The sequence below is a fragment of the Cervus elaphus genome, chromosome 1 (assembly GCF_910594005.1).
Source record: "Cervus elaphus chromosome 1, mCerEla1.1, whole genome shotgun sequence".
Lineage (NCBI taxonomy): Eukaryota > Metazoa > Chordata > Mammalia > Artiodactyla > Cervidae > Cervus > Cervus elaphus.
The window spans coordinates 50,724,768-50,750,391 of record NC_057815.1 but is presented as its reverse complement, the minus strand read 5'-3'; the positions used below and the strand labels follow the sequence as shown (position 1 = coordinate 50,750,391).

Below are 25,624 nucleotides of genomic sequence, written 5' to 3'. Positions count from 1 at the left end.
CTGTGGCCTTATTGACCTCATCCATCCACCAGTGGTCAGGCAAGGGTAGGCTGGGCCCTTTGGAGGAGGAGGTCAGCTCCCCTATGAAGCCATCTTTTCCCACCTTCAGGAAGCTATCCCCCCTGATAACAAACTCTACTCCTTTGGAATCCCAGTGGGCAATTTAAACTTGGAAATGACTCAAAATACTACATTCCTTAAATTGACTGTAAGATTTTGTAACTAAAGGTCATAATTTGCTTTCCTGTTCTTTTTCCCACTCTTAGATTTTGCTCAGCTATGGTACCTAATATAGGTAATCAGAGGCTGCAGTGCGATTCTACAGCGAGGTAAAGGTAATCCAAACATAATTGCCAGGAGGAGAACTATCAGGATGTTCAAAATTTTAAAATGGTCTTCTATCTAATTTTAAAGTTCCCTAGGAAAGAATAAAGTGAAAGAAAAAAACCTGAAAGCTGAATCCTTTTAACTCTTAGGAATAATTCAAAGCCCCCAGTTCTTAGATTAATAGGATTCTCTTTAATTTTCTTATTCTGCTCATCCTAGTCAGGAGGGTCTCATCCCAGTGTGTGTGCATGAAATTATATTTCCCTGGGTAACTACAGCCCAGGCCGTTTCCCCAGAAACAGGAAGGATTTCTGCAGGGCTTTTTGATTTGTACTGGTCTTTCCCCACGATACTTGAAAGGACCCAAAGAGTTGGTACCTTGCATACACTGTATTATCATAGCATTGCTGCTATACTCACAGAAAGTTAACACAGGCCAATCCTCAACCCTTAGGGCAGGAATTCCAGTCAGCATGTAGTCCCAAGACTGTCTTTAGGGTTGCCGGAGACCTTAACAGGCACTCATCTGTGGTTGAGAGAAAGAGGGTAGATGACAGGTACCGTCTTGGTTGCATATGCAACAGGACAACTATTTCAGTCGTCCATAGTCCACAAGGATTCCTGAACATACATTCACTGGAGGAAATGATTAACCACAGGTTAATCATGATATGATGGTTACCATATTTGGGAGAAAAATGTCTCCTTTGCATGGAAGGGTATGGATATATTTCTTCTTCGTGCAAAGCCAGGTGTTTGTAATTCCTCCTCAAGGACTTGCTCGATTTGTATTCTTCCCCATCCAGTGTTTTCAACATTTGTTCATTTCAGGCTCTCCTGTAAACACTGTGTTTCTGCCACTCCAGGCTGCTTTGATTTGGGCTTCTTGAAGTGATTGAGCCTGGGACCTACCACTTCGGATGCATTGTTGCATCCTCTGCGATCCCAAAGATTTCCTAGGAGAAGTGCACGCACATGTAATTTTAAGGAAATCAATTTCTAGATCTTCAATTTTCATTTGTTTTCTTTCTTAAAAACAACCCAATAATATGTAGTTTTTAGTAGCCCTTCTATTATTTTTCGAAAGAAAGGCTTACCCCTCACTCATCCCAAAACTTATAGTGCATTGACACTCCAACCCCCGCCCCCACTTTCTAGCAAAAACCTTGGAGTGGGAGTGAGGAGAACAAACAAAAAAGAAACCTATATTCAGGAACCATAGATCTTTAGGCTTCCATGCATTTCCATGTTTTAAATATTTCTGTTGGGAAAAGCATTAGAAATTGTGTATTTTTCCCAGTGTGAGAATTTTCTGAATCTAGAAATGTGGTAGAATGGTAGAGTGTGTGTGTGTGTGTGTGTCTGTGTGTGTGTGAGTCGCTGAGTCATGTCCGACTCGTTGCATCTCCATGAACTGTAGCCCGCTAGGCTCCTCTGTCCATAGAGTTCTCCAGGCATGAACACTGGAGTCGGTTGCTATTTCCTTCTCCAGGGCATCTTCCTGATCCAGGGATCAAACCCTGGTCTCCTGCATTGCAGGCAGATTCTTTACAGTCTGAGCCACCAGGAAAGCCCATCTTATCCTGTTTCCATTTATTCTCAAATTGTGCAGAGCTCTTGAGGGATATTCTCCTTAGACAAGCAAAGACAGCACAGGTAGGGCAAATCAAACACTAAAAATGGCTTTAGGGGTACTTTTTAGATGCAAGCAGTTCTTTTCAGCTCTATCTTATGCTCAGCTCTAAGAGATGTCATTAGCTGGAAAGAAAAGTATCTTTAAAGAACCAAAGACCTTAAAGGTTAATGATAATGATTCTTTTAAATGTAACCGAAATATTTTTGAGAAAGACCACATTTTTCAAGATATACTGGATCAAATTCACAGATACAAGTTTTGCATGATTTTTCTTTTCAGGTTTGATGCATATTATTTAAGGCAGCAGTTAGACTATTTAGTCTAAACACTTTGTGAAATATTTACACTAATTTCTACTTCCTGTTAGCAAGAGATATAATTAATTTCTGGCAGCTGGACTAATTAGATTTAAGCATAAATACTTTTCTTCTTCTTTAAACACATAGGGAAAATTGATCATAAGAGCTACTAAAAACAGTCAAATGATTTCAGATATTTTTATTTTTGGATCTTATTTAATTATTCCTTGAAATAAACACAAAAAGTTCAATACATAAGCACATATATTTACTGAAGGAATACAGTGCCTTTTATATTTCCAGATTTATAATTAATTTACAGTGCCTTTTATATTTCCAGATTTATAATTAATTTACAGTGTAAGCTATGTATTACTTTGCATTTTGAAAAGTTTAATAGATTGTTCCATCTTGGCTTTAGAACATATACAACTAAATCAAATTTTATTTTAAGTCTACATTATTTTAATATTGACAGTTTTTAGCATTTTCCCTTATAAAATGATTTCCATAATTATTTGTCAGCATTTTTAGCATTTCTTGGAACACATATTAAAATTTTTTAATTAAAAATGAAGTCAGGTCTATATTGAGAAAAAGCTAAGTTGACTTGGCTGATTGGGTTGGCTTAAGAACAGTTTTTGCCAATTAGGTCATAGGGTGGGTATTTTCCATAAATTAAATAAACAAAAGCTGCAGATTCAAGCTTTTTATAAAACATATTTGAAACACACAAAAATATTTGATTAAAATTGTATTGGTGATGAAATTAATAATATTTTGATTTTCTTAATCCTCTCTGAATAATTTGGATAATCCAAGGTGCTCTAAGTGAAAGAGTAGTGGGTATAATTAAGAGTTATTTGATATGTCTTGGTAAAGCACTTCTGGATTTCTTCCCAGAAATTGAGATAAGTGAATGAATGAATCTAATGATTGGGTAAGAAATACTTTTTCAAGTCAAATGGTTTCCAATTTTTGCTTTTACAAATTTATAGGCATTATCAGCTGGCAGATCATTAAAAATAGTGTTTGATGATAGATCACTGTGATTACATAGCTCAGAATGTGCTCAAAGGGTGAACAACTTGTCTATACAAACTGCTTCCATTCCTCTTGTCATTTGATTTATAGAAAAAAGATTTTTCAGGATTTACATTATTAAGTCAATATTTAATCATGGATAAATGAATTAGAAAGCTTAAAAAGTTTACAAAGCCTTATTTATCTCATTAGGAGATTATAGTTATGATAAAATGTTAATTTTATGATTTATAACTATATTTCAAAATTTATCATCTATGTTGCATTGATCAATTGTACTGATGATAACTATAACACTAACTCAACTGAGAAGAGATTATTTTTAGACACTTAGAGCCTTATAGTCAAAGAAATAAAAGAAGATTTCAAATTTCAATGATAAGCCTGATAAGGGTGATTAGTAAAATACTCTGAAACTGAAATGTATTACATTTAGATAAAATTCTGAGGGAGAAATGGAATGGGAATATAAATTTTAAAATGAAAAGATGCAAAATGGTCACATGTTAAAGAGATTACTCATATATTTTTAAATATGATGATAGTATCAAATTTTGGTATATCGATTTCATGGAATACATCTAAAAGAGTAATGCAATCATTTTGTTTTATGTCACTATTTATAGTCTGCTGGAAATCACATCATTTCCAAATTTGTTCTTGAAAGTTATGATGAAAAACTTACCTGTCAAATTAAAAATTTACAGGGGGACATTTTTTTTTAAAAATTCTTTCAGGGCTAAATGAGAAAAAAAAAATTGACATAGGATATACAGACACCCTAGTTCTATAATACGATGGCCATTGTCTCTGCCTCTTGCTAAGAATCACTTTGGCCTTAAGACCCTGTCGTCTTGGAAGGGTTTTCTTGTGATGCTCCTGAAGTCTGGTGCCTATGGGCCTAGTGAGAAGCTTCCTTCTGCCATGTTCTTCTCAGAACATTGTCTTCCCAAAGCTTTTGAATATTTTAGTCTTAAGTAATGTTTTTCTGCTACATCTTTATTTTTCTCCCCCCAGTAATGAATTATGTCTGCAGTTTTCTCTCTCCTCTGTTAATCCCCCACTCATTTCAGGAAGACTCAGCAATTTTCTTACCATTTGCACTGCTCTCATTTGCCCTGGGTCTCTTTCCTAACTTAATTCATAGAATGAACCCTATTTGCTGGATCTGAGCAGCCTTCCCACTTTCACTTCTCTTTCCTTTCTGGCACACTCTTTTGTTTTCTAAAAATATTCTTTTAGATTTTAGGATTTCCCTTATTGTGAGAAATAAAATCAGTTAAGGTCTGGATCTGCCCCAGACCTCTGGTTCTAAGTGATCTTATCCATTTTTGTCTCTCTAAACTGGATATTTACAGCCAGGAGATATTTTCCCAGTAGACCACTAGCTAATCCAAGCCTGAATTCAGTTATTATTTCACTTGTCTCCTGTTTAGCATGTCCAATCTTTCTGTGCCTTTCTTCAAGCCCTAATTCATGCATTTCTCCAAAATGTTCTCTTGGGCACAGGCAGTAGTACTATATCTTTATTTTAAAATATTTTCCTTGCAATTTATCTCATGATCTTTTGACTCTTTTGTGCTAATGTCTGTACTTTTCTCCTGTGTTCAAGAACTCTATTAACACATAACAAACAACTCCAACAACAATTTTGTTTACATCTCACAATTTTACGGGTCAAGAATTTTGAGCTTGGCTGAGTAATTTTTCTGCTGGCTAATGGTTTAGAGAGTCTTAGAAAGGTTCCTCATGCATATGGTGCTTTGGAGGAGGTGGTTGAAAAGCTGGTCTCAGTTGGAAGTATTGATCAGGAGTCCAACACATGGCACACAGCATCTCCAGCATGGCGGTCTCAGAGTTATCAGACTTCTTGTGTGATCAGTTGTTCGGTCAAGTCTGACTCTTTGCAACTCCATGGACTGTAGCCAGGGATCAGAACCATGTCTCCTGCATTGGCAGGCAGATTCTTTACCACTGTACCACCTGGGAAGCCCCATTAAACTTCTTACCTGGTAGCTTAGGACTCTGAAAAGAATGTTCCAAGAAGCCTGAGTGGCAGCATCAGGGTTTCTGATGACCTAGCGTTGGAAATCCTGAAATGTTACTTCTACCAAGTGCTGCCTCCTGTTGGTCAAGCAAGTTACCAAGACCCGCCCAGATTCAAAAGGCAGGGACATTAGAACCCACCTCTCTGTAGGAAGAGTAGAAAAAGAGTTTGTGGCCATCTTTAATCTTCTTGCGTTTATGTCACCCCTTTGCATGGCTCGGCTGCCCTAACTATTATCTATGGAGTCTGTCTCTGAACCTTTGAAAGAGGCTTCACGATATTTCCTTCCTCCATCTGAGAAACTTATTCCAGGCTGATTTTTGAGAGTTTATTCCTCCTAATAAATTTCACTGGACTGCAGTCACTCTTTCTGATGGACAATTAAAAATATACCCCCCCACTTTACCATTTTTGTTTAGGGTAGTTATATTGCATGCATCTCCTAAACACTTTTTAAAAAAATCTCTCTCCTGTTCTTCAAGATCTTCCTTTTTGTTTCATATCTGCCTAAACTGTCTTAAAAAAATTCTATCATTCAGTTTAATCAGTCTATCTTTCTTTATCTTGTTTTCATTGTTTCACCACTCTTCTCATGATAGAGGGTGAAGCATATTTTTGAAACTTTCTCTTTCCTCCTGGATTACTTGAAAAAACTTGATTTTATAGACTGTGTTGGTTTGAAACTGACACCAAGATAAGATTTGATAAGAAACGTCTGTGAAAGATAAAGGGAAGAAAGCAGGAGGAGGCAGTGGAAAAACTGCAAGTCTGACAGCTGAGAAAGAAAATGGAGATGGACGAAATGGAGTAGGGAGAGATGGGCTTTTCAAGCTAAAGTCACCTGTTAGTGAAGCTCCCTGCTGGCCGTCTTGGGTTGGCAGTGGAGCCCCTGCTGTGCTGAGTCACAGCTGGGAGCAGCTCGTGGGGCTGCGTGCCCCCTGCAGGAACACGCTGGTGGGTCTACCAGGGCAGCTGGTGGGGCTTTCAGTCAGCTCTGCCCGCTGCACGGAGCAGCTCTGGCCGTCACAGCGTAGAGCATTGTAGGTGCAAATGGAAGCTAGGTGGAGAATCATGCTGAGGTTTGGTGAGAGCTGCTTGTGAGGCTGGATTTTCTCCTTATCTTGAGACTTCCATCTCCTCTAGTCCCCGGGATATCCTGCTGGCACTGGGGGACATGGATTCACTGACTTTGGCAAGTAGGAAGTCAGATTTACAGGGGGTAAGGCCTAACTCTATCATGTACCACATGTGTAATTAACCTTGGTCAGATTTCTGTGTCTCAGTTTTTCTCAGCTCGGAAGGAAATCTTGCATAAAACTCTCGAGAGCCCTTCTGGCTCTGACGCCTGCCAGCTCTGACACATTCGATACTCAGAGCCTTGATGATTCAGTGGAGCCTTTGATCTTTTATCTTTCCAAATTTATCCTTGTGAAAAGGATGCTCACAACTTTTCATTGTCAGAGAGCTGACTCACTGAGAGAGCTGAGGTGTAATTATGGCATATGTGACTATAGACGTTGGTAAGAAATTATCCTCAGACATAAATGGTCTGATAGCAGCAGATGATTGCAAAAGACATTGGTTTTGAATAATTTAGCGTAATGCTATCTACTTTGAGTGCAAACACTAATCAGGAACATTAGGTAATTCTGATTTAGGTACAGGACCCCAATATATGAAATCTGCATTTTCATGTTAGCACCAATAGCACTTACGTAACTGCTTGTGGCAACGATGGGGAATGAGTCTAAGAAGTACATTTGCTACAGAGATTTGCAGTGAAAATCCTGGTTATTAATTTTACCTTTTGTTAGATATCTTATAAGAGGCATCTACCCAATCTTAGGTAATAAGTTTTATGTTTAATGTGTCGATAGATTAATTATACACTTAATCTTAGACTGGTGTATGTAGAAGATTAGCATATTGCTATGTGTGAAGAATTCTGAGTTTGAATAAAGAAGAAAAAGGGAAGAGCTCTTTACCTTGAGCTTCAAACCCCTTTAATTTAAATAATTTTACAAATAGGGAAATTGAGGCCTAGGTAGTTTGTCTCAACTGCCCAATATCACAAGATAATAACTGCTAAGGACTTTATTTTGCTTCTGTATGCCAGATACCTTTATAAGTTCTTTATCTATATGAGCAACTGTAAGAGATGGGTAGAACCACCAGAAGAGGTAGACACTGTTATTTCCACCGTCTTACACATGCGGACACTGGGGTGTGGAAGGGTTCAATTATCTCTAGGGCACTTAGAACTGGCAAAGCCAGGAAGCCAGGCGGTTTGACTCCAGAGTCCATGCTTTTAACCCTATACATACTTTACACACTTCCTCATCAGTGTAGTGTGTTAAAAAAGGCAAGCTGGCACTGAAAATTGAATCTCCTGGTTTCCTATGTGTCTTTTCCGTAACACCAGGGTTAATTAGAAACAAGTCTATTTCAATATTTTAAAATTAACACAGCAACTGAAACCGCACAAGTGGCTTCCCAGAAGCCCTACTTTCTCGCATGAGGACCCCAAAGGCAAGTCTCCCCAGTCTCTGCCTCCACACCTCCCAGGAGAAACTCGAGCAATGAACATTAATTAGCAGGTAAGAGTCATTTATAATTGATGAACCACATGCTTCAAAACAAACGACTGATTATGAAGTGGTTTCAGGTTACATGAAAAGCTTTTTCCCAGAAATAAGCTAAGCTCTGCTAGGAATAATCTCCATATCTCACTTGTTGATGAATTTTCCATTCGCTCCTCTTCCTGAGTCTCCTGGGGTCCTGTGCTTAGTCATTCCCAGCCCTCTCACCGCCAGCCCGAGACCCTTCAGTCCTCATCAGTGGCGTTCCTCACTGAGTGACCCACTCTTTGACCCCCGGTTGCTATGTTGACCTGGCTGTCCACCTAAGGCAAGTGTCCCCTGAGCAGGAAGCTACTGCAGAACGCTTCTCTTGACTCATCCCCTGAACCCATTATCCAGCTGGACTTTGCATGAGCTTACGGACATCCAAACCGAGCAGCTTCTTTGGTCATCTGTGTAGCAACCCATTGGTTTGCAACTTGATGGTTTGTTTATTTAACCAATGGTTTCTGTTCTCATTAGGAGCCAGTAGAATAGCAAAAAGGTACTTGCTGAGACTATCAGTGATGAAAGCTGATTTTCTGATCCACTGGAGCAGGGTGTATTGGTTGTCTCTGCCCCAATGGGGCTGTTTCTCAAACAGCTCAGACCTCATCCTGATTCATATCTTTTCCAAAGTTAGAACCTCATCAGCCCTGTGGTGGGGTAGTGGAGATGGGGTGGGATTACAGATTTCAGGGGGCTCTTAGGAGTGTCGACCTACTGGTATTCCATTGAGAAAGACGCACAGAGGGTAGATGAGTGAGTGACCATCAGACTTTGCTCTCTTTTCTTAGGCGCTGGTGAGAAAAATCGATGCCTCGGACAATATCTACACCACAGAGTCCACCACGGGGAACCTGTTCAGCCTGACCCAGGAGGGGGCTCCCTTGTGCCGCATCATAGCTAAGGTGAGCTTCAGGGGGCCAAGGTAATAGGCCTCGCACGTGAGTGTGAGGAAGCTAGTTCAGTGGGGACAGCTTCTTTCTGCTCTAAGTATCAACTCTCCTCCCCCATCTTCACATATCTTAACAAATCCAAACGAATCGTATCTTCCGACTTAGGTTCTTGGCTGGATCTTAAAAATGCCTGCTGTCACTGAAATACTGCCTGAGGAAAAGACAAAATTGAGAAAGACTGTGGTTTTTTTTTTCAGTTATGATGGGTGCTGTAATTCATTAGACTCACCGTCAATTTGCCCCTGAACTTGAGGTCCAAATGCTTAGAGCAAAGGTAGGCAGTCAGTAGCCCTAGGACCTCACTAAGGTCTTTGTTTTATGTTTGCCTTTCTTTCTTCCTTTCCTCCTTTCTTCCTTCCTGCTTTCCTTCCTTCTCCTCCCTGCTCCCTTCTTCCTTTTTTCCCCCTCTCTTCTTTCCTCCCTCCCTCCATTCTTTCTTTCCCTTGAGAAATGGCATCACCCTGGGGATAGAATGATGAGCCAACTGGAAGCAGAGTTTTGTCCTCTAATAGACTTCAGATGCCAGTCACAAGAAGATGCTTGAGTTTGGTGGGTCTCAGTCCTCACTCTGCATCACAACCCCTCAGGGAGTTTTTGGAAAACAGCTGGTTTGCCCCACCCAAGGTTTATCAAGGTCCTGGGGTAAGACCTGGGAATCCACATTGTAAAAAGCTCTACAATTCTATTCCCAGTTTTTAAGGACTCTCTCTGGCACAACCCAGAGGGATCGGGTGGGGAGGGAGGTGGGAGGGAGGTTCAGGATGGGCAGGACACTTGTATACCTGATTATATGTATAACTGATTCATGTTGATATATGGCAAAAACCATCACAATATTGTAAAGTAATTATCTTCCAATTAAGTAAATTAATTAAAAAAATAAAAAGCTCTTCATGTGTTTCTGAGGCATGGCTACTCTCAGCAATCGCTGATCTAAGCCTTTATAGAAATCTGGAAGAGCAGGGTAAATGTCAACTTTGCTCAGGGGAGAAGTGAACTGTATGATACCTCAATAGCAAACATTTGAGTGTACTCTCCGCTGAGCTTAATGCCTTGCAAACTTTATTTCTTTTAAATCATAAGACCATCCTAATAAGTAGTTACCATGTTTTCCCTCATCTATGGTTGAGGAAATGACTTGAGAGGCTTACTCAGGATCACACAGCCGATAAAGAGTGGAGTCAGAATTATAACCCAAGTCTCTCTAACTTGGGATTCATGATCCTGAAGCCCACAGTGGTGACTTCTGGTTTAGTCTTTGGCCCTTCAGCTTCTTGGGCCAAAGTGTGACTCAGAAGTTCTCAACCCTGTATGCATATTGGCATCACTAGGGAGCTTTAGAAATTTCCACTAGTAAGTGACCAAGCTGAATTTGAACCTGGCTGTCTAGCAGTGAAGCCGTGCTCTTGTTTGCTGCTCTGAACTTGCTCTCGGCAGCCAGGCTGTCTCTCTTTACTCCTGCCTGCCTCCTCCTTCTCAACCCCGTCCTCCCATGCCCTCCTCCCCCCTCCACAACCTTCATTATCTCCTGCATCCTTACCATATGTCAAACACTGTGCTGGCTTTCCCTTCATCATCTCATCTGATCCTCCTGATAATCTAATGATGTGTTATAATCATAATTCCCATTTTTAAGATAAGGGGACAGAGACTCAGAGAGAGGGTTATGCGCCCTGAATGCAGATGAGATTTTAACTAGATCTGCTGACTCCAGAGACTTAATCTCAGCCTTCCTCTGTCTCCAGTCCTTGGCGAGGTGGGGGGTGGGGGGGGTTGGGGAGGGGGTGTGAGTAGACAGAGGTTTGAAACAGAGAGAAGATTCAGTGGTGAGTCTCATCTTCCGCCTCCAGCAGAATCACCTTTAGGTTTCCAGTCCTGACAGTGACATGGGGGCTGGGAGTCCCTGGTACGCCCTGCGGAGCATCCTCACCTTCGATGCTCAGGAAATGTGCCCAATCTGGTGACAGACGTGGGGCAGCTCCCCCCAGTGGCCTTCCTCACTCACCTCCTTGGGGGCCCAGGGTGTCTATCTTCAGGTCCTTCATTCCTCTGAGCTGTGCCCATGAGATGGTTTGAGCAACCTGTCTGAGGTCTATCCTCTCATCCCCTAGGGTTCCTCCGACAACCAGAAAATAAACCAAGCCCTCCCTGTGACGCTGGTGGCAAGTCCCATCCCTTCCTGGGTGCAGAGCCCAGCAGACTCCCCTGCGTGTTGTCAAATTACCAGCCCCCCAGCCCAACTCCTCTGTTATTCTCCCTCCACTCGTCTACACACCCTACAAGTGGCCTCCTCCGGCTTTATGACAGTTTATCCTGAGCCTGTCTGAATAATGCATGCCATTATACAGCTGGGCTCTGAGCCCAGAGCTTTCTATAAAATTAAACAAGCTCCAGCCAACAGTGCAATTCTGCAAGCTCAGACGACTCCCAGTCCCACTCAAAGCCGAATGCTGCTTTTCAGTCCTTGGTGGGTGGGGGCTCCAGAGTGGTCCCTGCAACAACTCCATCTCACTTCCTACCTCTTCTCCCTGGCATGCACGCCAGCCTTTGGGACACCTTTCATGAGGATATCAGTCACCCTTCTAACCAGGGTGCCTTCCGCGGCCCGACCCGTGCGTGGCGGTCCAGGCCCCCCCTCGCTGTGTGCTCAGCCCCTTCACAACCTTAACTTGCTTCACCTCTGACAGCTGAGTCATGCGCTTGTCCCCACCCCATTTTAAACCAAAGATACCCGGCAGCAGAAGTAGGATTTGAACCAGAATCCCCTCAGTCTGGGTTCGGGATTTCCCTCTTCCTCTCCTGGTAGCGAAAAATGCTAAGAAGACTGTTTTTCATAGGCTTGGGAAAAGATGAAACGAGAATCCAATGCAAATGGGTGCAGAGGCTTAAATATAGTTAGGCTAGAGCTGGTATCTCCTGAGCCAAAGGAAGGCTGCCACGTTGATCCTGGCCCTCAGCTTCTCATGCTTTGGCATCATTTCTTCACGGTCTGCTCCAGAAGCAAATATCTATCACTTTATAAATCTATCTTTGTACATATATAAATAATATTCATACTATCTGTGATTAAATATAAATATATAAGTATGCATACACATGTAAACGTATATGTATACAGATATTTACATCTGGTGGAAGGTCATTAATGGCCAGCAAGGCAGGCTAGGGAGACCTTAGGATTCTTGTTTTTAGTTCTCACTTTAAAGAGTAATTTGATTTTATGTCAGTGACTCTTTGAGTAAGGTCTTTGTGTGGAACCCTTATCAGATGTCCCAGGAACCATGGGAAGGTAGGCAGGTGGGGATACGGATTGTGGAGCAAGAAATCAGAGGGGTGAGTGTCTTGTCCCATACTAGGGCATACATTTAGTGAAATGATGATGTGACTAAAATCAGAGTGCTTTTCTTTGACCCTTCTACAGCCATCCCCCCCAGATTATGTCAAGAGTTCTTGCTCTGTGCTCTTTTAACCCTGTACCCCATCCTCATTTCAGTGCATCCCCACCCAGATTTCTTCCTGCTTTTAACATTGTCTGCCAGACCATGAGCTCATTATGGATGGAGACTGAGGCAGTGCCCAGCACAGGGTCTGGCATATAATAAACCATTAATATTTTTGTGCTGCATGAACAATGTTACCCGTCCTAAGATATGACCTTTTCCCACCAAATCAACTATCCTAAAAGGAAGTAGGAATATAGAAGTTGAAGATCACTCTTGGCTAATTATAAAATGTCAGAAATCCTGAATTCCTCCAGAACTGGACGCTTTCGTCTTGGTCCCTGCTGTGATAAGCTGTCAAACTCTTAGACTGCAAAGGGCTCGGAGCTTATCTTTGTTGGGTTCTAGGAAGGGGAGGTCTGGGGTGACTCATTTCAGTGAGGCTCTGCTGGGCTGCAATGGTCATTGCTGCTTCTTCTGGTTGCTCATACACTATGCTTTCAGTTCCTCCCTACTGTGTCCCCAGGATACACAACAGTGCTTGGTGCATAGTATAGTTTTTGTGGAGAGAGTTCTCAAAAATCTGATGGGATGGCAGTTTTGCTGACCCCACCTCCTTCTTCCTGTAACGTCGTTCTCAGTTTAGGAAACAGGGTTATGGGCTCAGTTAGAGCCAGGAGCGGTGCGGTTAAAGGCAAGTGCCCCGCAGGACCAGGTGCAGACCACTTGTTCACATATTCTTTCCTGCTACTGGCATCCCTGCAGCCCTCAGGAAAGGGAAGAGGGGGACGCAGGGTAAAGCCCGATGTGGGGCGGCCAGCTTCCTCTGCTCTGGACATGGACGTCTAGAATGGGGTTGCCACCAGTCTACTGGGCACATGGTAAGTCATCGTTGTGATCTCACTTTGCTCTGGGAGCCAAGGTAGCTTCGGTGATTTCTATTGAATTAATCTGTCCAGTTAGAAGGAGCGCCTCACTCTCAGCCTCTTCTCAGAAATCCTCCCAGACTCCTGGGAAGTCGCCACAAGGTGAGGGAGTTTCCATAAACTGCTCTCACAAAGAGAAAAATACAGGTTCGCACTCAAGAGCTGGGCTGATCATTTCTAAAGGGTTTATATATATATATTTTTCCCTTTTACAAACTGGAGTGAAGGAGTAAAAACAGGACCAATGTGGATTAGGGGGGGAGGTATGATTATTTCATCCATCTGGACTTCCATTTTTCCCATCCCCCAAATGGAAAGAAATTACAGTATTGATGTAAATAAAGCCCCTTTTTGTGTTCCTGCCATGGTGGCTGGGAGGATCTGAGAAGTGACAGGTGGTCGCTGGCATAGTGAGAACCAGCACGAGGCATCTCGGTTTCAGTTCTCTCCATCTGCCTCAGGCTTGTTTCTAGAACTTATTTCTGACAGCTCCAGTCTTGTTCCCAGGCGGCTGCTGGGAGGGGGTTGCCAGGCGTCTGGAGCAGTGTTAACTGGGGTTGAGCCTGGTCCCAGTACAGGTGCCTCCCCTGGCCCCTCACCTCCAGTTTAGATTACCAAGGGTGACATTATTTCTGGAGCTGACATTTCACTGCAGCATGTGTGGGAGCTTGGGAACATGTGAGAGAGAGTGTGTGTGTGTGTGTGTGTAGGAACTGGGCCGGGGGAGGGGCCGGGGGGGGCGGGGGGGAGGGGCCGGGGGGGGCGGGGGGGGGGGCCGGGGTGGGGGGTTCTTTGCTCCTACTACTTTCCTAGATTCTCTGGCTGGGGCCCTGTAAATTAAGCTGACAAAAGACACATTAACAAAAGAAAAATAGTTTATTAGCATGTGCCCTGCACTTACCCATGGGAACAGTCAGAGATGAGTAACTCAAAGGGTTGGTTACAACTTGGGCTTCTGCAGCATCTTAGCAAAGGAACAATACATTTTTAGAGATGTAATAAGACAAAGGAAGAGAACCTTGAGTCTCTGAAAGTGAAAGTATTAGTCACTCAGTCATGTCCAACTCTTTGAGACCCTATGGACTGTATAGCCCACCAGGCTCCTCTGTCCATGGAATTCTCCAGGCAAGAATACTGGAGTGGGTTGCCATTTCCTTCTCCAGGGGATCTTCCCTATGCAGGGATCAAACCCAGGTCTCCTGTATTGCAGGCAGAGTCTTTACCATCTGAGCCACAAAGGAAGCCCTCTTGAGTCTTTAGGGGTGGCAAACTGTGGGAAGACACGTATATGGCAAACTAATAGTAGCTGAAGATGGAAGTTGGCTATCTGAGTTTCTTTTGGTGCTGAATCCAGGCTGATAAGGGTCTAAAGTTGTCTCCAGTGATTAACTCTTGTCCTTCTTAGTAGAGAGGAAAGGGAGAATGATCTTTTTAAATTTATGTCCTGCTTTTAGTCAAATAGGGGGAGGACGGATATCTTTTTTTTTAATCTGTTTCTTCTTAATTGCCTTCAGCTCCAGACAATCCTTAGACTAAAATGGCATATTTGGGGGTGGCTGTTCTGCCGCCCTACAGACCCCAAAATGCACCAGCTGAGTTGAGGGGGTGTTAGCCCCAGGAGAGGTGACACAGTGAGATCATGTGACATTTTCTTTTCCTTGCCAGGAGGGTGGGGTCGTCGCGCTCTTCAAGGTCTGCCGGCAGGACACTTTCCGGTGCCTCTACCCCCAGGCGCTCCGCACGCTGGCCTCCATCTGCTGTGTGGAGGAGGGGGTCCACCAGCTGGAGAAGGTAAGAGTGCAGCTGGCTGGCTGCATGGGGACTGAGGTCCCCGAGGGGGCGGGTGACTACGGAAAGTGACCTCTTGGTGGACATCTGGACCTCTTCCTGGAGCAAGTCCCCTGAGTCCCTCCTTTCCTCAGCATCATTCAGGTGGGGCTGCTGGGGCTGATGAAGACGTGAAGGGCGCAGAGGCTGAGGAGCTTGGCGGGAGAAGGCAGGGCCCAGGGGTGGAACACCACAGGGGGCAGACAAGTCAGATGGGGAGGGCTGTCGAGGTTGAGGGTGGTTGGTCCTTCCCTCGTGGCAGGTCCCTGGAATGAAGAGAAGAGGATCCAGTTTCTTGGGGGACAGGATAGGCAGGGGCAGGGTGTGCGTGGATGCCTGGGCAGGCAGGTGGGCATCCCCCCAAGAGGGCTAGGGTAAGGGAAAAGGACACTTGAGTCCAAGGGCATGGTGGGTCACCACAGCTGAGGTGTCTGGGGTTGGAGATATGGGTGACCAAGCAGTCCCAGGTACCAGGCCAACCTAGGGCGACGTAACAGGTTCCAGCCACCCCCCTCCCCACCCTCACGCCCCCCAGGTGGTAGGGCTGAGTCTGCTTCTCCCTCTTGGCCTGAGTGGGTCCAAGCCTGCAGATGGCTCCTCAGGGATTTTAGCAGGAGTGTTGGGAGGCTACGGCTGACACTTGGGGATTTTTCAATTATGTTTCAAGGAAAGATGCTGAAATTATTTTTATGGAAGAGAGGTGAAAAGTTGTGGTATGTCCTGGTGACAGTTGCCATGTCTGCAGGGTTGGGGGTAGGTACCTTGAGCCTGTTCTCATAGCTTGGTCTAAATGGGGATGGGGCAAGGAAATTGCTTCCCTTCCACTGCATCCCTGCCCACAGTCTGGTCCTGGTTGCCCAGGAAACCTCCACCCTCCCCTCAGGTTTTTCACTGTGTGGACTCCTAGACTGATGGTTGTTTTACATTCTACCCTGCCTCTTTCCAAATCGGCTCAGATAATGGGACAGGGCCACAGGGTCATGGGCTCTGGGGTGCTTTTAGCTGAAGATGGAGTGTTCATGGGCAATCTACTCATTTTACAGATGAGAAGGCTGTGACTCAGAACGGGCAAGTCATTTGTCTGGGGTCACACAGCAAAGTGGTGAAGGAGCGAAGGCCAGCCCTCTGGACAGAGTGTTTCCTTCCCATGGGTTCAAAAGCCTTTGTATTTGTGTGCTTGCTTAGGTGGCAAAAAGGAGCAGAGGCAGTGGCCAGACAGACAGACTCCGTGAAGAAAATGCATTGAGCATGTCCAGCTTCATGCGCTGAATAATCTTCTCTTCTCCCATAAAATCTTCCTCCTTAGAGAGTGGAAAATGGCCAGATGGGTTTGTTTCTCGTCTTCTTTCATGCTGGTTGGCAGAAAGAAGAAGGGAAGAAAGCAGAAGGGACTGGACTCACCAGTCCTCCAAAAGCAGTGGATTTCTTGGCTTATGAGTTTGCAGAGCAGTGGGAAAACTTCCATCCAGGAAAGAAAAACAGCAGAACTTTTCTGTTTAGAGTGAAAACGTGTGCAGCCAGGAAGGCTGGGGGGCAGTCTTTCCTTCCGCCTTCCTGTGCGGTTCCCAAGCCAGAAAGCGAAAATGTGTCTTTCCCAGGCCAGATGGGCCTCTGGCCTGGGAGTCAGACCCCAACCCACCAAGCAAGAGGATGAGGGGAGTGTTCAGTGCCTGAGGGATTACTAAGCAGCCAGTTCTGACCTCGCCCCTTACATGCAGCTCTTCATTAAGGTTCCGGGACCTACTGAGGGGAGCGCTCTTCCTATCTTCATCTTAAAGACAGGGAACTGTGTCTCAGCCAGTATAAGTGACTCACCTACAATCACGTAGTAAGTTTTGGAGCTAGGATTAGATCCTGTCTGCTTGCCTAATGCTCAGTCAATATCAATGACTTTTAATAGATATGGTTTAATAGATACTCTCAGAACACCCCCCCAAAAATTCCTTTAGCTAAACCCAGGCCACCTTGCTGTTTCTGGCCAGTGTCCTAGTCTTCCCCCTCCCCTAACTTGCCCAGGAGAAAGTCACCCTCTCTGGGCTTCCTCCTCCTCCAGGTCAGATTCCTTTCCATACGCAGATACTTGTGAACAATGCTCTGCCAAGCAGTGGGCCAGACGGAGGTGTGTCAGAAAGGAGCCCCCTTGTGGTCAGAAACTGCAACTACAGCTCTGCAGTCACAGCTTGCCAAATGTCTCCATGGACAGCTTAATTTCATTTGATGCTTACCTTGAACATGCAAGCATACCCATTACACAGATAAAGAAACCAAGGCCCAGCATTATGAAGTGCACAGAATCACACAGCTCATCATTCATTCATTCAGCAAACTTTTATCAACCGTCTGCTGTTTGCCAGGCACTCTTTTATGTGTTGGGAGCATAGCAGTGAACAAAACAGACAGCCACCCTGGTTCTCTTAGAGTTTGCGCTCTAGTTCATGGGGTGGCAAGTTATAACCTGTGGGCCAAAGTCAGCCTGTTGTTTTTGGCATGTACAGTCCATGAGTTAAGTCATTTTTAAATGATTATAAAAATATGAGGGGAATAACATTTGATGTCACGTGAAAATTATGTGAAGTTCAAATTTTTGATCCATAAAGTTTTAATGGAACACTGCCAGGCTCCTTCATTTAGGTGTTGTAAATGTCTGGTTTCCCTACAACAGCATAATTGGATAATTGCAAGAGAACATGCAGTCAAAAATATTTACCACCTGGCCCTCTACAGAAAATGTTTATCCACCCCTAACCTATCAGATAATAAGGACATCATGGCCATGGCTAAAAAGACAATGAAAGTGTGAAGTGAAGTTGCTCAGTCGTGTCCAACTCTTTGCAACCCCATGGACTATAGCCTACCAGGCTCCTTCATCCATGGGATTTTCCAGGCAAGGGTACTGGAGTGGGTTGCCATTTCCTCCTCCAGAAAAAGACAATAATTAACATTTATTGAGTACTTGCTGTGTGCAAGCACTGGCCAGACCATTCCTTTCATGGTGTCACTTAATCGGTAACCCATCGGTGCTGTTATCATCCATGTCATTTATAGAAGGAAGGAAGACTCAGAGAAGTGAAGCAACTTGCTCAAGGGCACACAGCTAATAGGTGGCCTGGTGGTCGTTTGATCCAGGATCACAAAGAGTCGGACATGACTGAGCGACTGAACATGAACTGATGAGATGAGCTGGAGCCAGACTGGGTTGCGAACCATCATGCCCATCCAGGACTCAGCTCCAGTGCGTGAGGCCAAGGTCCATGCTCCTTTGCTCCACATCACACTGTTTCCAAAGCTGTGAGACATTCTAGAGACGCCCAGGTGGTCCTGGGTCACCTGCTCCTCCCCCAGGTCCCGCTCACAGTCTGTGATCTGGGTGCTGAGTGCTGGCCTCAAAACGCTCTGGTGAGGTCGCCACTGTCCATGTTTAGGGTGAAAGGTAAAGAAGTCTGGGGATGGGCTGGATCGCAGAAGCCACAGCACAACAGACTGGGTGGAGGCATAAGTGGAGAGCAGGTGCCCGCGGGCTCTCGCCCACTGCCCACTCACCAGGCACAGCTCATGCCTTCCTTAGATAATGTCACAGCCTCAGCCTCCCCTGATTTACTGGCCTCACCTCCTCCCCAAGGCTCCTGTAATTAATTGCCACAAGAAACGCGCTAAATTTGGTGAAATCCATCTTTGTCTGCAGCTACCTACCCTTCCCACCACCTTGGAGCAGTTCATTAAGTCATGCACAGACCCTGGCAGAGTGTGAGTCTATCAGGTCACCAGACGCCCCATCCATCCTCAGCCCTGCTGTGTGATGCTCGAGCTCTGTCGGGCTTGAGGCATTCACATGGCCATAGACTCACTTAATCACCTGCTTCTTCTTTCTCTGTCATCCAGCCATTCACTTACTTTCAAGTCATTTGCTTCCTTGCTCGCCCACTCAGTCCATCACCATCTCATCCTGCTACTAACTCATTCTGTCATCACACGTTTGTTGTGAACTGTCCAGTGTGCTGGGGAAACTGTGGCCTCTGAGAGTCAGGCTCTTCTGGTTGTGAATCCAGGCTTGTCCACCTACGAACTTGGACACATTTCCCTGGGCAAGTTATTTAACTTCTCAGAGGTGCAGTTTTTTCATCTATCAAAGGTGCACAATGAACTCTACCTCCCAGGGCCATCAGAGATGAATAGGTGCACGGCAGTGTGGTTCCTGGCTCCCACTAGGCACTGAATAAATGGTAGCTGTTATGATTGTGGTGCAGGTAATTCCAATTGCCGGGGTTTTGGACATCAGTGGCCTCAGGGAGATGCTGGTTTGGTGGAGAAGGGAGGGCTGGCCTGTCAGCAGGAAGGGTTAGCAAGGCCAAAGATGCTGCCCCGTGCACAGTGAGCAGAAGTGTGGAACACAAGTCCCCACAACCTCTCCATTTTACAGGGGAGGAAACTGAGACTCAGCTCATGAATGTGGAGTTTGGATTCAAAGCCTGGCTGGTTTCCAAAGCCCAGTTCTTTATACTCTGTGACCCCAGGAAGAGCCGGCCCTTTTGAGGTTGGCACCGCAGGGCAGTGGCTCCCAGGGACCCAGGCTCTGGGTACTGGTCTGGAAAAGGGGGCAGGTATGGAGATTCCTGAGCAGGTGTGGAGCCACAAGACAGCAAGAAGTCCTCTCCAGAGGTGTCTGAAGGGTCTTGCAAGCCTCCATTCTTTATTTCTGGAGGTCCGGTTCATCCTGTTCCCCTGGGGCAGCGGGTTTCGGGAAGTCTGTCCTCCCTCCCGTGCACCCTCAGCAGACAGTCACCCCTCACTCCCCAGTCCCTGTGCTGGGCTCTGGGAGGGAGAGACAAGGAACTGTTCCCTGCCTCCCACCTGCGATGGCCACGGGGCAGCCCCATGGCCATCAGAAGCCGCAGGCCAGTGGCTTCACCTGTGCCTGGGGGGCTGGTGATGTCAGTGGCAGGAGGCAGTGGAGCTGGCCCAGAGGACCAAGGCGGAGCCCCGAAAGTGGCCTCAGCTGAGGGAATCTGCAGCTAGGCCAGTGGGGCTCTGAGCCTTTTAGGAGCTCAGTGAATTGGGGGCGCCCAGAAGAGAAGGCAGCGTTCTCTGGGACTCACTTTGGAGAAGATGGGATGAAGAAAAATGAGGGCCAAATCGAGAGTGAGGGCCCCAAGGCCACATGGCCCGGTGAGAGCAGATGGACCCAACTCCGTCTGGTTATCGGGTGACCCAACCCACCTGGACTGGTCAGGGCAGCCTTGGGGAGGACTAGAGCTGGGACGGTGGACTGGCATCACCAAGGGGAGGACTGCCAATCTGTGGGGAGGCTGCAAGGGGGCTAGAGAGCAAGTGACTCCTCTCTGAATCTCTGTTTCCTCTTTATGGGGTTGCCATGGTGAGGTGATGCAGCAGTGTGGGTGAGGCCTGCATGGAGGCAGAACTCGCCTTTGTCTGTGTCCCTTCCTTCTTTCCTGGCCTGTTTATCTTCACCTTTTTGGGTTAGTCTGGGGAAACCCTGCAACACCCCCAGGAATCCTGAGTCCTAGGGTTTTATAGTGACGCTGGCAGACTTCCAGTATTCTGATTGGCTAATGAGATGGTCAGGGCACCACTGGTGCAGAGGCCAGGGTTGGACAGGGCTAGGGGCCAGGATGGGGTTGGAGGAGGGTGGGGACTAGAGCCAGGCTGGGGCTGTGGGGCAGGAACCTAGAGTCTTGGGCCGTAGGGGTCTCTCCAAGCCCAGTGCTCAAATGGCCTGAGACAACCTCCATGAGAGTTCTGGTAATTGCCTCTTCCAGCCGTGATACCAGAGACAATCTTACTTTCGAAAGAGATTTCTTTTTTTCAAATACGGAGTTCATCCTGTGTTGGAGCCAAGAAGAGAGTTTAATGAAAATCGATGGAGAAATTAAAGATGAACAGTGGGGAGGGAAGGAGGGCTCAACTTCAAGTCTAAGAAGAGAAGCATCAGTGATGAGGGATGGGGACACTGCTGCCCGTCTCCACGCAGCTCCCTCACTCCGTTTCCTGGGGCGGCTTCTTGGGATTAAGATGCCCTGACATCTGAAGGACCAGGCTGGAGACAGGGAGGCCTGGACCCAGAAACCCTGGGCAAGAGGGAACTGGGTGGGGAGGCTCTGTCTCTCCAGATGCCATCTTACAGGAGCTTCTTTCCACTGCCTGCTTCTTGTAGGGCTGCAGATGGTTAGAAATAAGTCACATATAAAAAAAATTAACCTGTTTTCCTCATCCTTTTGCTCATTTGATCCACACAGTCATTTTACAGGGAAGGCACACAGAGATGGTTATGCCCATTTTACAGAAGGGAAAGTTGAGGCTGCAAGGCATAAAGACACTGGCAGAGGCAGTGTCATGTCTGACTCTTTGTGACCCCATGGACTGTAGCCTGCCAGGCTCCTCCGTCCATGGAATTTTCCAGGCAAGAATACTGGAGTGGGTTGCCATTTCTTTCTCCAGGGAATTTTCCCAACCCAGGGACTGAACCCGGGTCTCTGCACTGCAGGCAGCCATCAGGGAAGCATCTGAGCCATCTGGAAGCCCCAAGGATGTGGAGACGGGATAGAATTAGGGACTCTGCCCTGCTCCCCCTGCCTGTCCCTTTGAGATTCACTCAGAGATTATGTAGGGGCCAGTATTGTCCAGATAAGAAGGCCTTGCTGGCCCCGGGTCTGCACCACACTCCAAACCCGAGTTTGAAGAGGGCAGCCTCAGTAGTGCACGCGGCAGTAGGGCCTCGGCGGTCCCCATGCGCTGTGCAACAGCGCCACCTGGTGGACAAGAGCAGCAGCTGCCTCTGACGCGCGGCCCTGGGCTGTCTTCTCTACTTGGCAAAACTGGTCTGAACCAGCGGTCAGGGCCACGATGTGTCCTGAATGTGGCCTGATTTGCAAATTCAAGTCAACAGAGTCTTCTTTCTACTAAAGCAGCTTCCTCCCGGGGGAGTTTGGAGATACATCTTGTAATCTAGTGTTAGCTGCTCAGTTGTATCTGACTCTGCAACGCTGAGGACTGCTAGGCTCCTCTGTCCATGGTATTCTCCAGGCAACAATACTAGAGTGGGTAGCCATTCCCTTCTCCAGGATCAAACCCAGGTCTTCTGAATTGCATGCAGATTCTTTACAGTCTGAACTACTAGGGATGCCCCCTTGTGATCTAACATGTCTCCAACTTACAGTCTTTCACAGTGCTTGTCCTATGCCTTCCTGGAGCAGAATCCTTCCTAAACCCCCTAGTTCTCACTGCATAAAATCCACCCTGCCCCCCCACCCCACCCCAAGCCCAGTACTAAAGGAGCCCTCTGAGCAAGCCACATTCAGCACATTGCCCCTCCAACACACAGACCCGGTTCGATGTCTGACATTCCACCCACTCACTATGAGCTGACTTTGCCCTGCTCCAGACCTGTGCCATCATACGTAAAGTGCAGTGATAATCCCTGCCTTGCAGATGATGAGAACAAAATGAGTCAACATACCATAACTGCAAGCTGTTTTCCCCTTCTTATCAAATTCTTCCACTAACCATTCTCAGGGCTTCCTTGCCTGGAGCACCTGCCTAGGTGAGGCTGTCCCAGTGGAGTGGTTCAGTGGTACTTGCTAATGTCGGTCGATGCCCATCTCTGAACGGCCTTCCTGGCAGCCCTCCTCCCTCTTGGAGCTCATATTGGTGCTCCCCTGGGAGTGTGACCTACACCCCTGACCTCAGAGCACTGTCTAAGCTTCCCCACCAGCAGACTCTATCCCGCCCACTCCTTGGTCCATTAGGGAAGTGGCTTGCACACACAGATGAATAATTTTTGCTGCATGGATGAATAAATACAGTTGGAAGAGTTCTGGTGCATCCTTCCATTGCTAATGGCAGGACAGAGACTCAGAGAGGCAAAGTTCCTGCGTCCCAGGCTCCCACTGTTAGCAGCAGGGCTGCGGCCAGAAGGCTGGCTGCCTGACTTCGTGTGGATACAGCCTGTGAGCAGTTCCGGGCCCCTGCGTGGGGTGGGGTGTGGGAGTGAAGACGTAGGTCCCTTAGCAAGGATGGACTGGCTGAAAATCTTTCTATGGGATTTGCCCTGAGCCCCTTTTTGTACCATCTGGCCCGAGTAGTTAGTTCCAGCTTCCTCTCCCCTCCATTTCTCTCCCTCCTGTCACTCTGAGCCCAAGCTCTGGAGTCTGCAAACAGACCTTGTCCCCAGACTGGCAATAGTGCAGAGAGCCTGGGGCCAGCTCCTCCTTTGCTACTGGTTTGCTGGGGAGCCACAGGGAACTTTCCTAATCCCCATAAGCCTTGGTGTTCTCATTCGCTGAGTGGAGTGTCTGTTCTGCTGGTATCGTGTGCCCGATGAAGTGATCTTGGAAGACGAACGTGTGAACACAACTTAGAAGGTGTTGAGCTGGCTGGACTGGGGGTTCTGGTGCTTCTTCTCTGCGGCCAGTGTGTGTCATCAGAAGAGAGCTGGGCACCTCTCCTTGTGAGTTCATAGGTGGAGGCCTGTGCCTGAGAACCGTGTGTGTGTGTGTGTGTGTGTGTGTGTGTGTGTGAGTGTGTGTGGTGGGTGAGGGGCAGTAAGCTCGGCAGGGTAAAACATCAGCAAAGTGCATTTCCCGTCTGTACCCCCAAGTAATCTAGTGCGAGCAGGGAATCTGCCCATCTGAAGTCAGATGTGAACATGATGCTTGTGTCGGGGAGGAGGGAAGCTGTGCCGCAGGGAAGCAAGGGCTGCTCGGCACCCTGGACGGGGTGCCCAGCTGGGGCCTGTACCGTCACGGCTTCCCCTTGGCTTCTGGAGCGGGGCCAGTGCCAGGTCAGAGGCCAGCGGGGGAAGGAAGCTGCTGCAGCAGAGACAGGAGACCGAGGGAAGAGAGAGTGTGCAAGTTTGGGGGCAGAATTTGACATGGGAGGACCCATTCCCTGGGAACAGACTGGCACCGACAGCACGGAGATGGAGGGGAGCCAGGATGCACCTGGCAGCAGGTGGTGGGTCATCTGGTCACCCACGGAGACCGAGACAGGGAGAGGGAGGGGAACGAGAAAGAGGAGGAGACACAGGATAAGGGAGGAAGGGGCAATGGGAAGACCCACACAGGTAGTGAACACACAGTCTCCAAGGAGGGTTTCATTCTCCTTGGGCTACTTTCAAAGTACAAATAATTAGTTTGGGAATTCCAGTGGTTAAGATTCTGCACTTCCACTGCAGGGGGTGTGGGTTTGATCCTGTCTGGGGAACTAAGATCCCATGTACTGCGTGGTGCAGCCAAAAAAAAAAAAAAAAAAAATACAAATAATTAATCTGAAGCCTTGTGGTAACTGGACATGCAGTGCCCTGTTCCTGGCCTCCTTGGGCATATAGTGATCTCTCATGGTGATTTTAATTTTCATCTCACTGACAACTAATACTTTTGAGCAATTTTTCCATATCATTTCAAGCATTTAATGTAGCTTTTCAACCCAAAAAGGTAGTGTCTTCAGATGGCAGCTCTTAAAAGGCCCACTGATCCTATGTTTCCACTTACCTGTTCATAAAATTCATTGACAATGCCTTCTGTCCATTTTTAATGCAAACTTTGAACTTTTGTTGGGCCAATTATATCTGCCAGTTTGCATATCTAGCATACTAAGAGGAGATTGTTTTCATTACTCCATTCTATACCATTATTATTTAGGTCATTGACCTATCTTTGGAAAAACTGAATTATTTTAGGGGCTGAGGGAGAGGAGTTTTTTGTTGTTGTTTCTTTGGCTGCATCATGCAGCTTGTTTTTTTGTGGCATCTTAGTTCCCTGACCAGGGTTTGAACCCTCGCTCCAGGCAGTGAAAGCCTGGAGTCCTAACCACTGGACTGCCAGGGAATTCCCCAACTTTTGGTTTTTACTAAATTATCTTAAACTGTTTCCTGTCCTTTGGACAGGAAGGAATTTGAATAAATGCTTCATTTAATTGGTTTGTGCCATGACATGTACCTCTATGGGTTAAATTTTCCTTTGAAGCGTGATTAACAATTTTGTTTCAGTGGAAGTAGAGCACTATATTATAAGTAGAACAAACCATGGGTTTCAGTATTTGTGATTACTGCAAAAAATTGTAACTTGTGTATATTATATGTTATACACATTAATATATATAATAAAACATATATATATGTACATGCAAAACCAAGGGCTTCCACGGTGGCTTAATGGTAAAGACTCCACGTGCAGTGCAGGAGCTGCAGGAGACTCGGGTTCGATCCCTGGGTTGGGAAGCTTCCCTGGAGAAGGAAATGGTAACCCACTCCAGGATTCTTACCTGGAGAGTTCCGTGGACAGAGGAGCGTGGCAAGCTACAGTTCATGGGGTTGCAGATTGTTGGACATTACTGAAGTGACTGAGCACTCACTGACCATTTGGCTATCTTCTGTGAAATGTCTATTTGAGACTTTTGCCCATTAAAAAAAAATGAATTGCCTTTTTCTTATTGATTTATAAGCTTAAAAATATGTATTCTACATAAAACCCTTTGTCAGATATGTCTA

At 46.2% G+C, this 25,624-nt stretch overlaps 1 protein-coding gene across 3 annotated transcripts in view; it reads left to right on the top strand.

Annotated features, from left to right (window-relative positions):
• The window catches only part of INSC (INSC spindle orientation adaptor protein), a 132,887-nt gene that overhangs the window by 74,323 nt on the left and 32,940 nt on the right, over positions 1–25,624 (top strand). For all 3 annotated transcript variants that reach the window (XM_043902403.1, XM_043902416.1, XM_043902408.1), the window contains exons 6-7: positions 8,769–8,882; positions 14,962–15,087. In XM_043902403.1, coding sequence (XP_043758338.1) covers positions 8,769–8,882; positions 14,962–15,087 — 240 coding nt within the window. The remainder of the gene's footprint in view (positions 1–8,768; positions 8,883–14,961; positions 15,088–25,624) is intronic.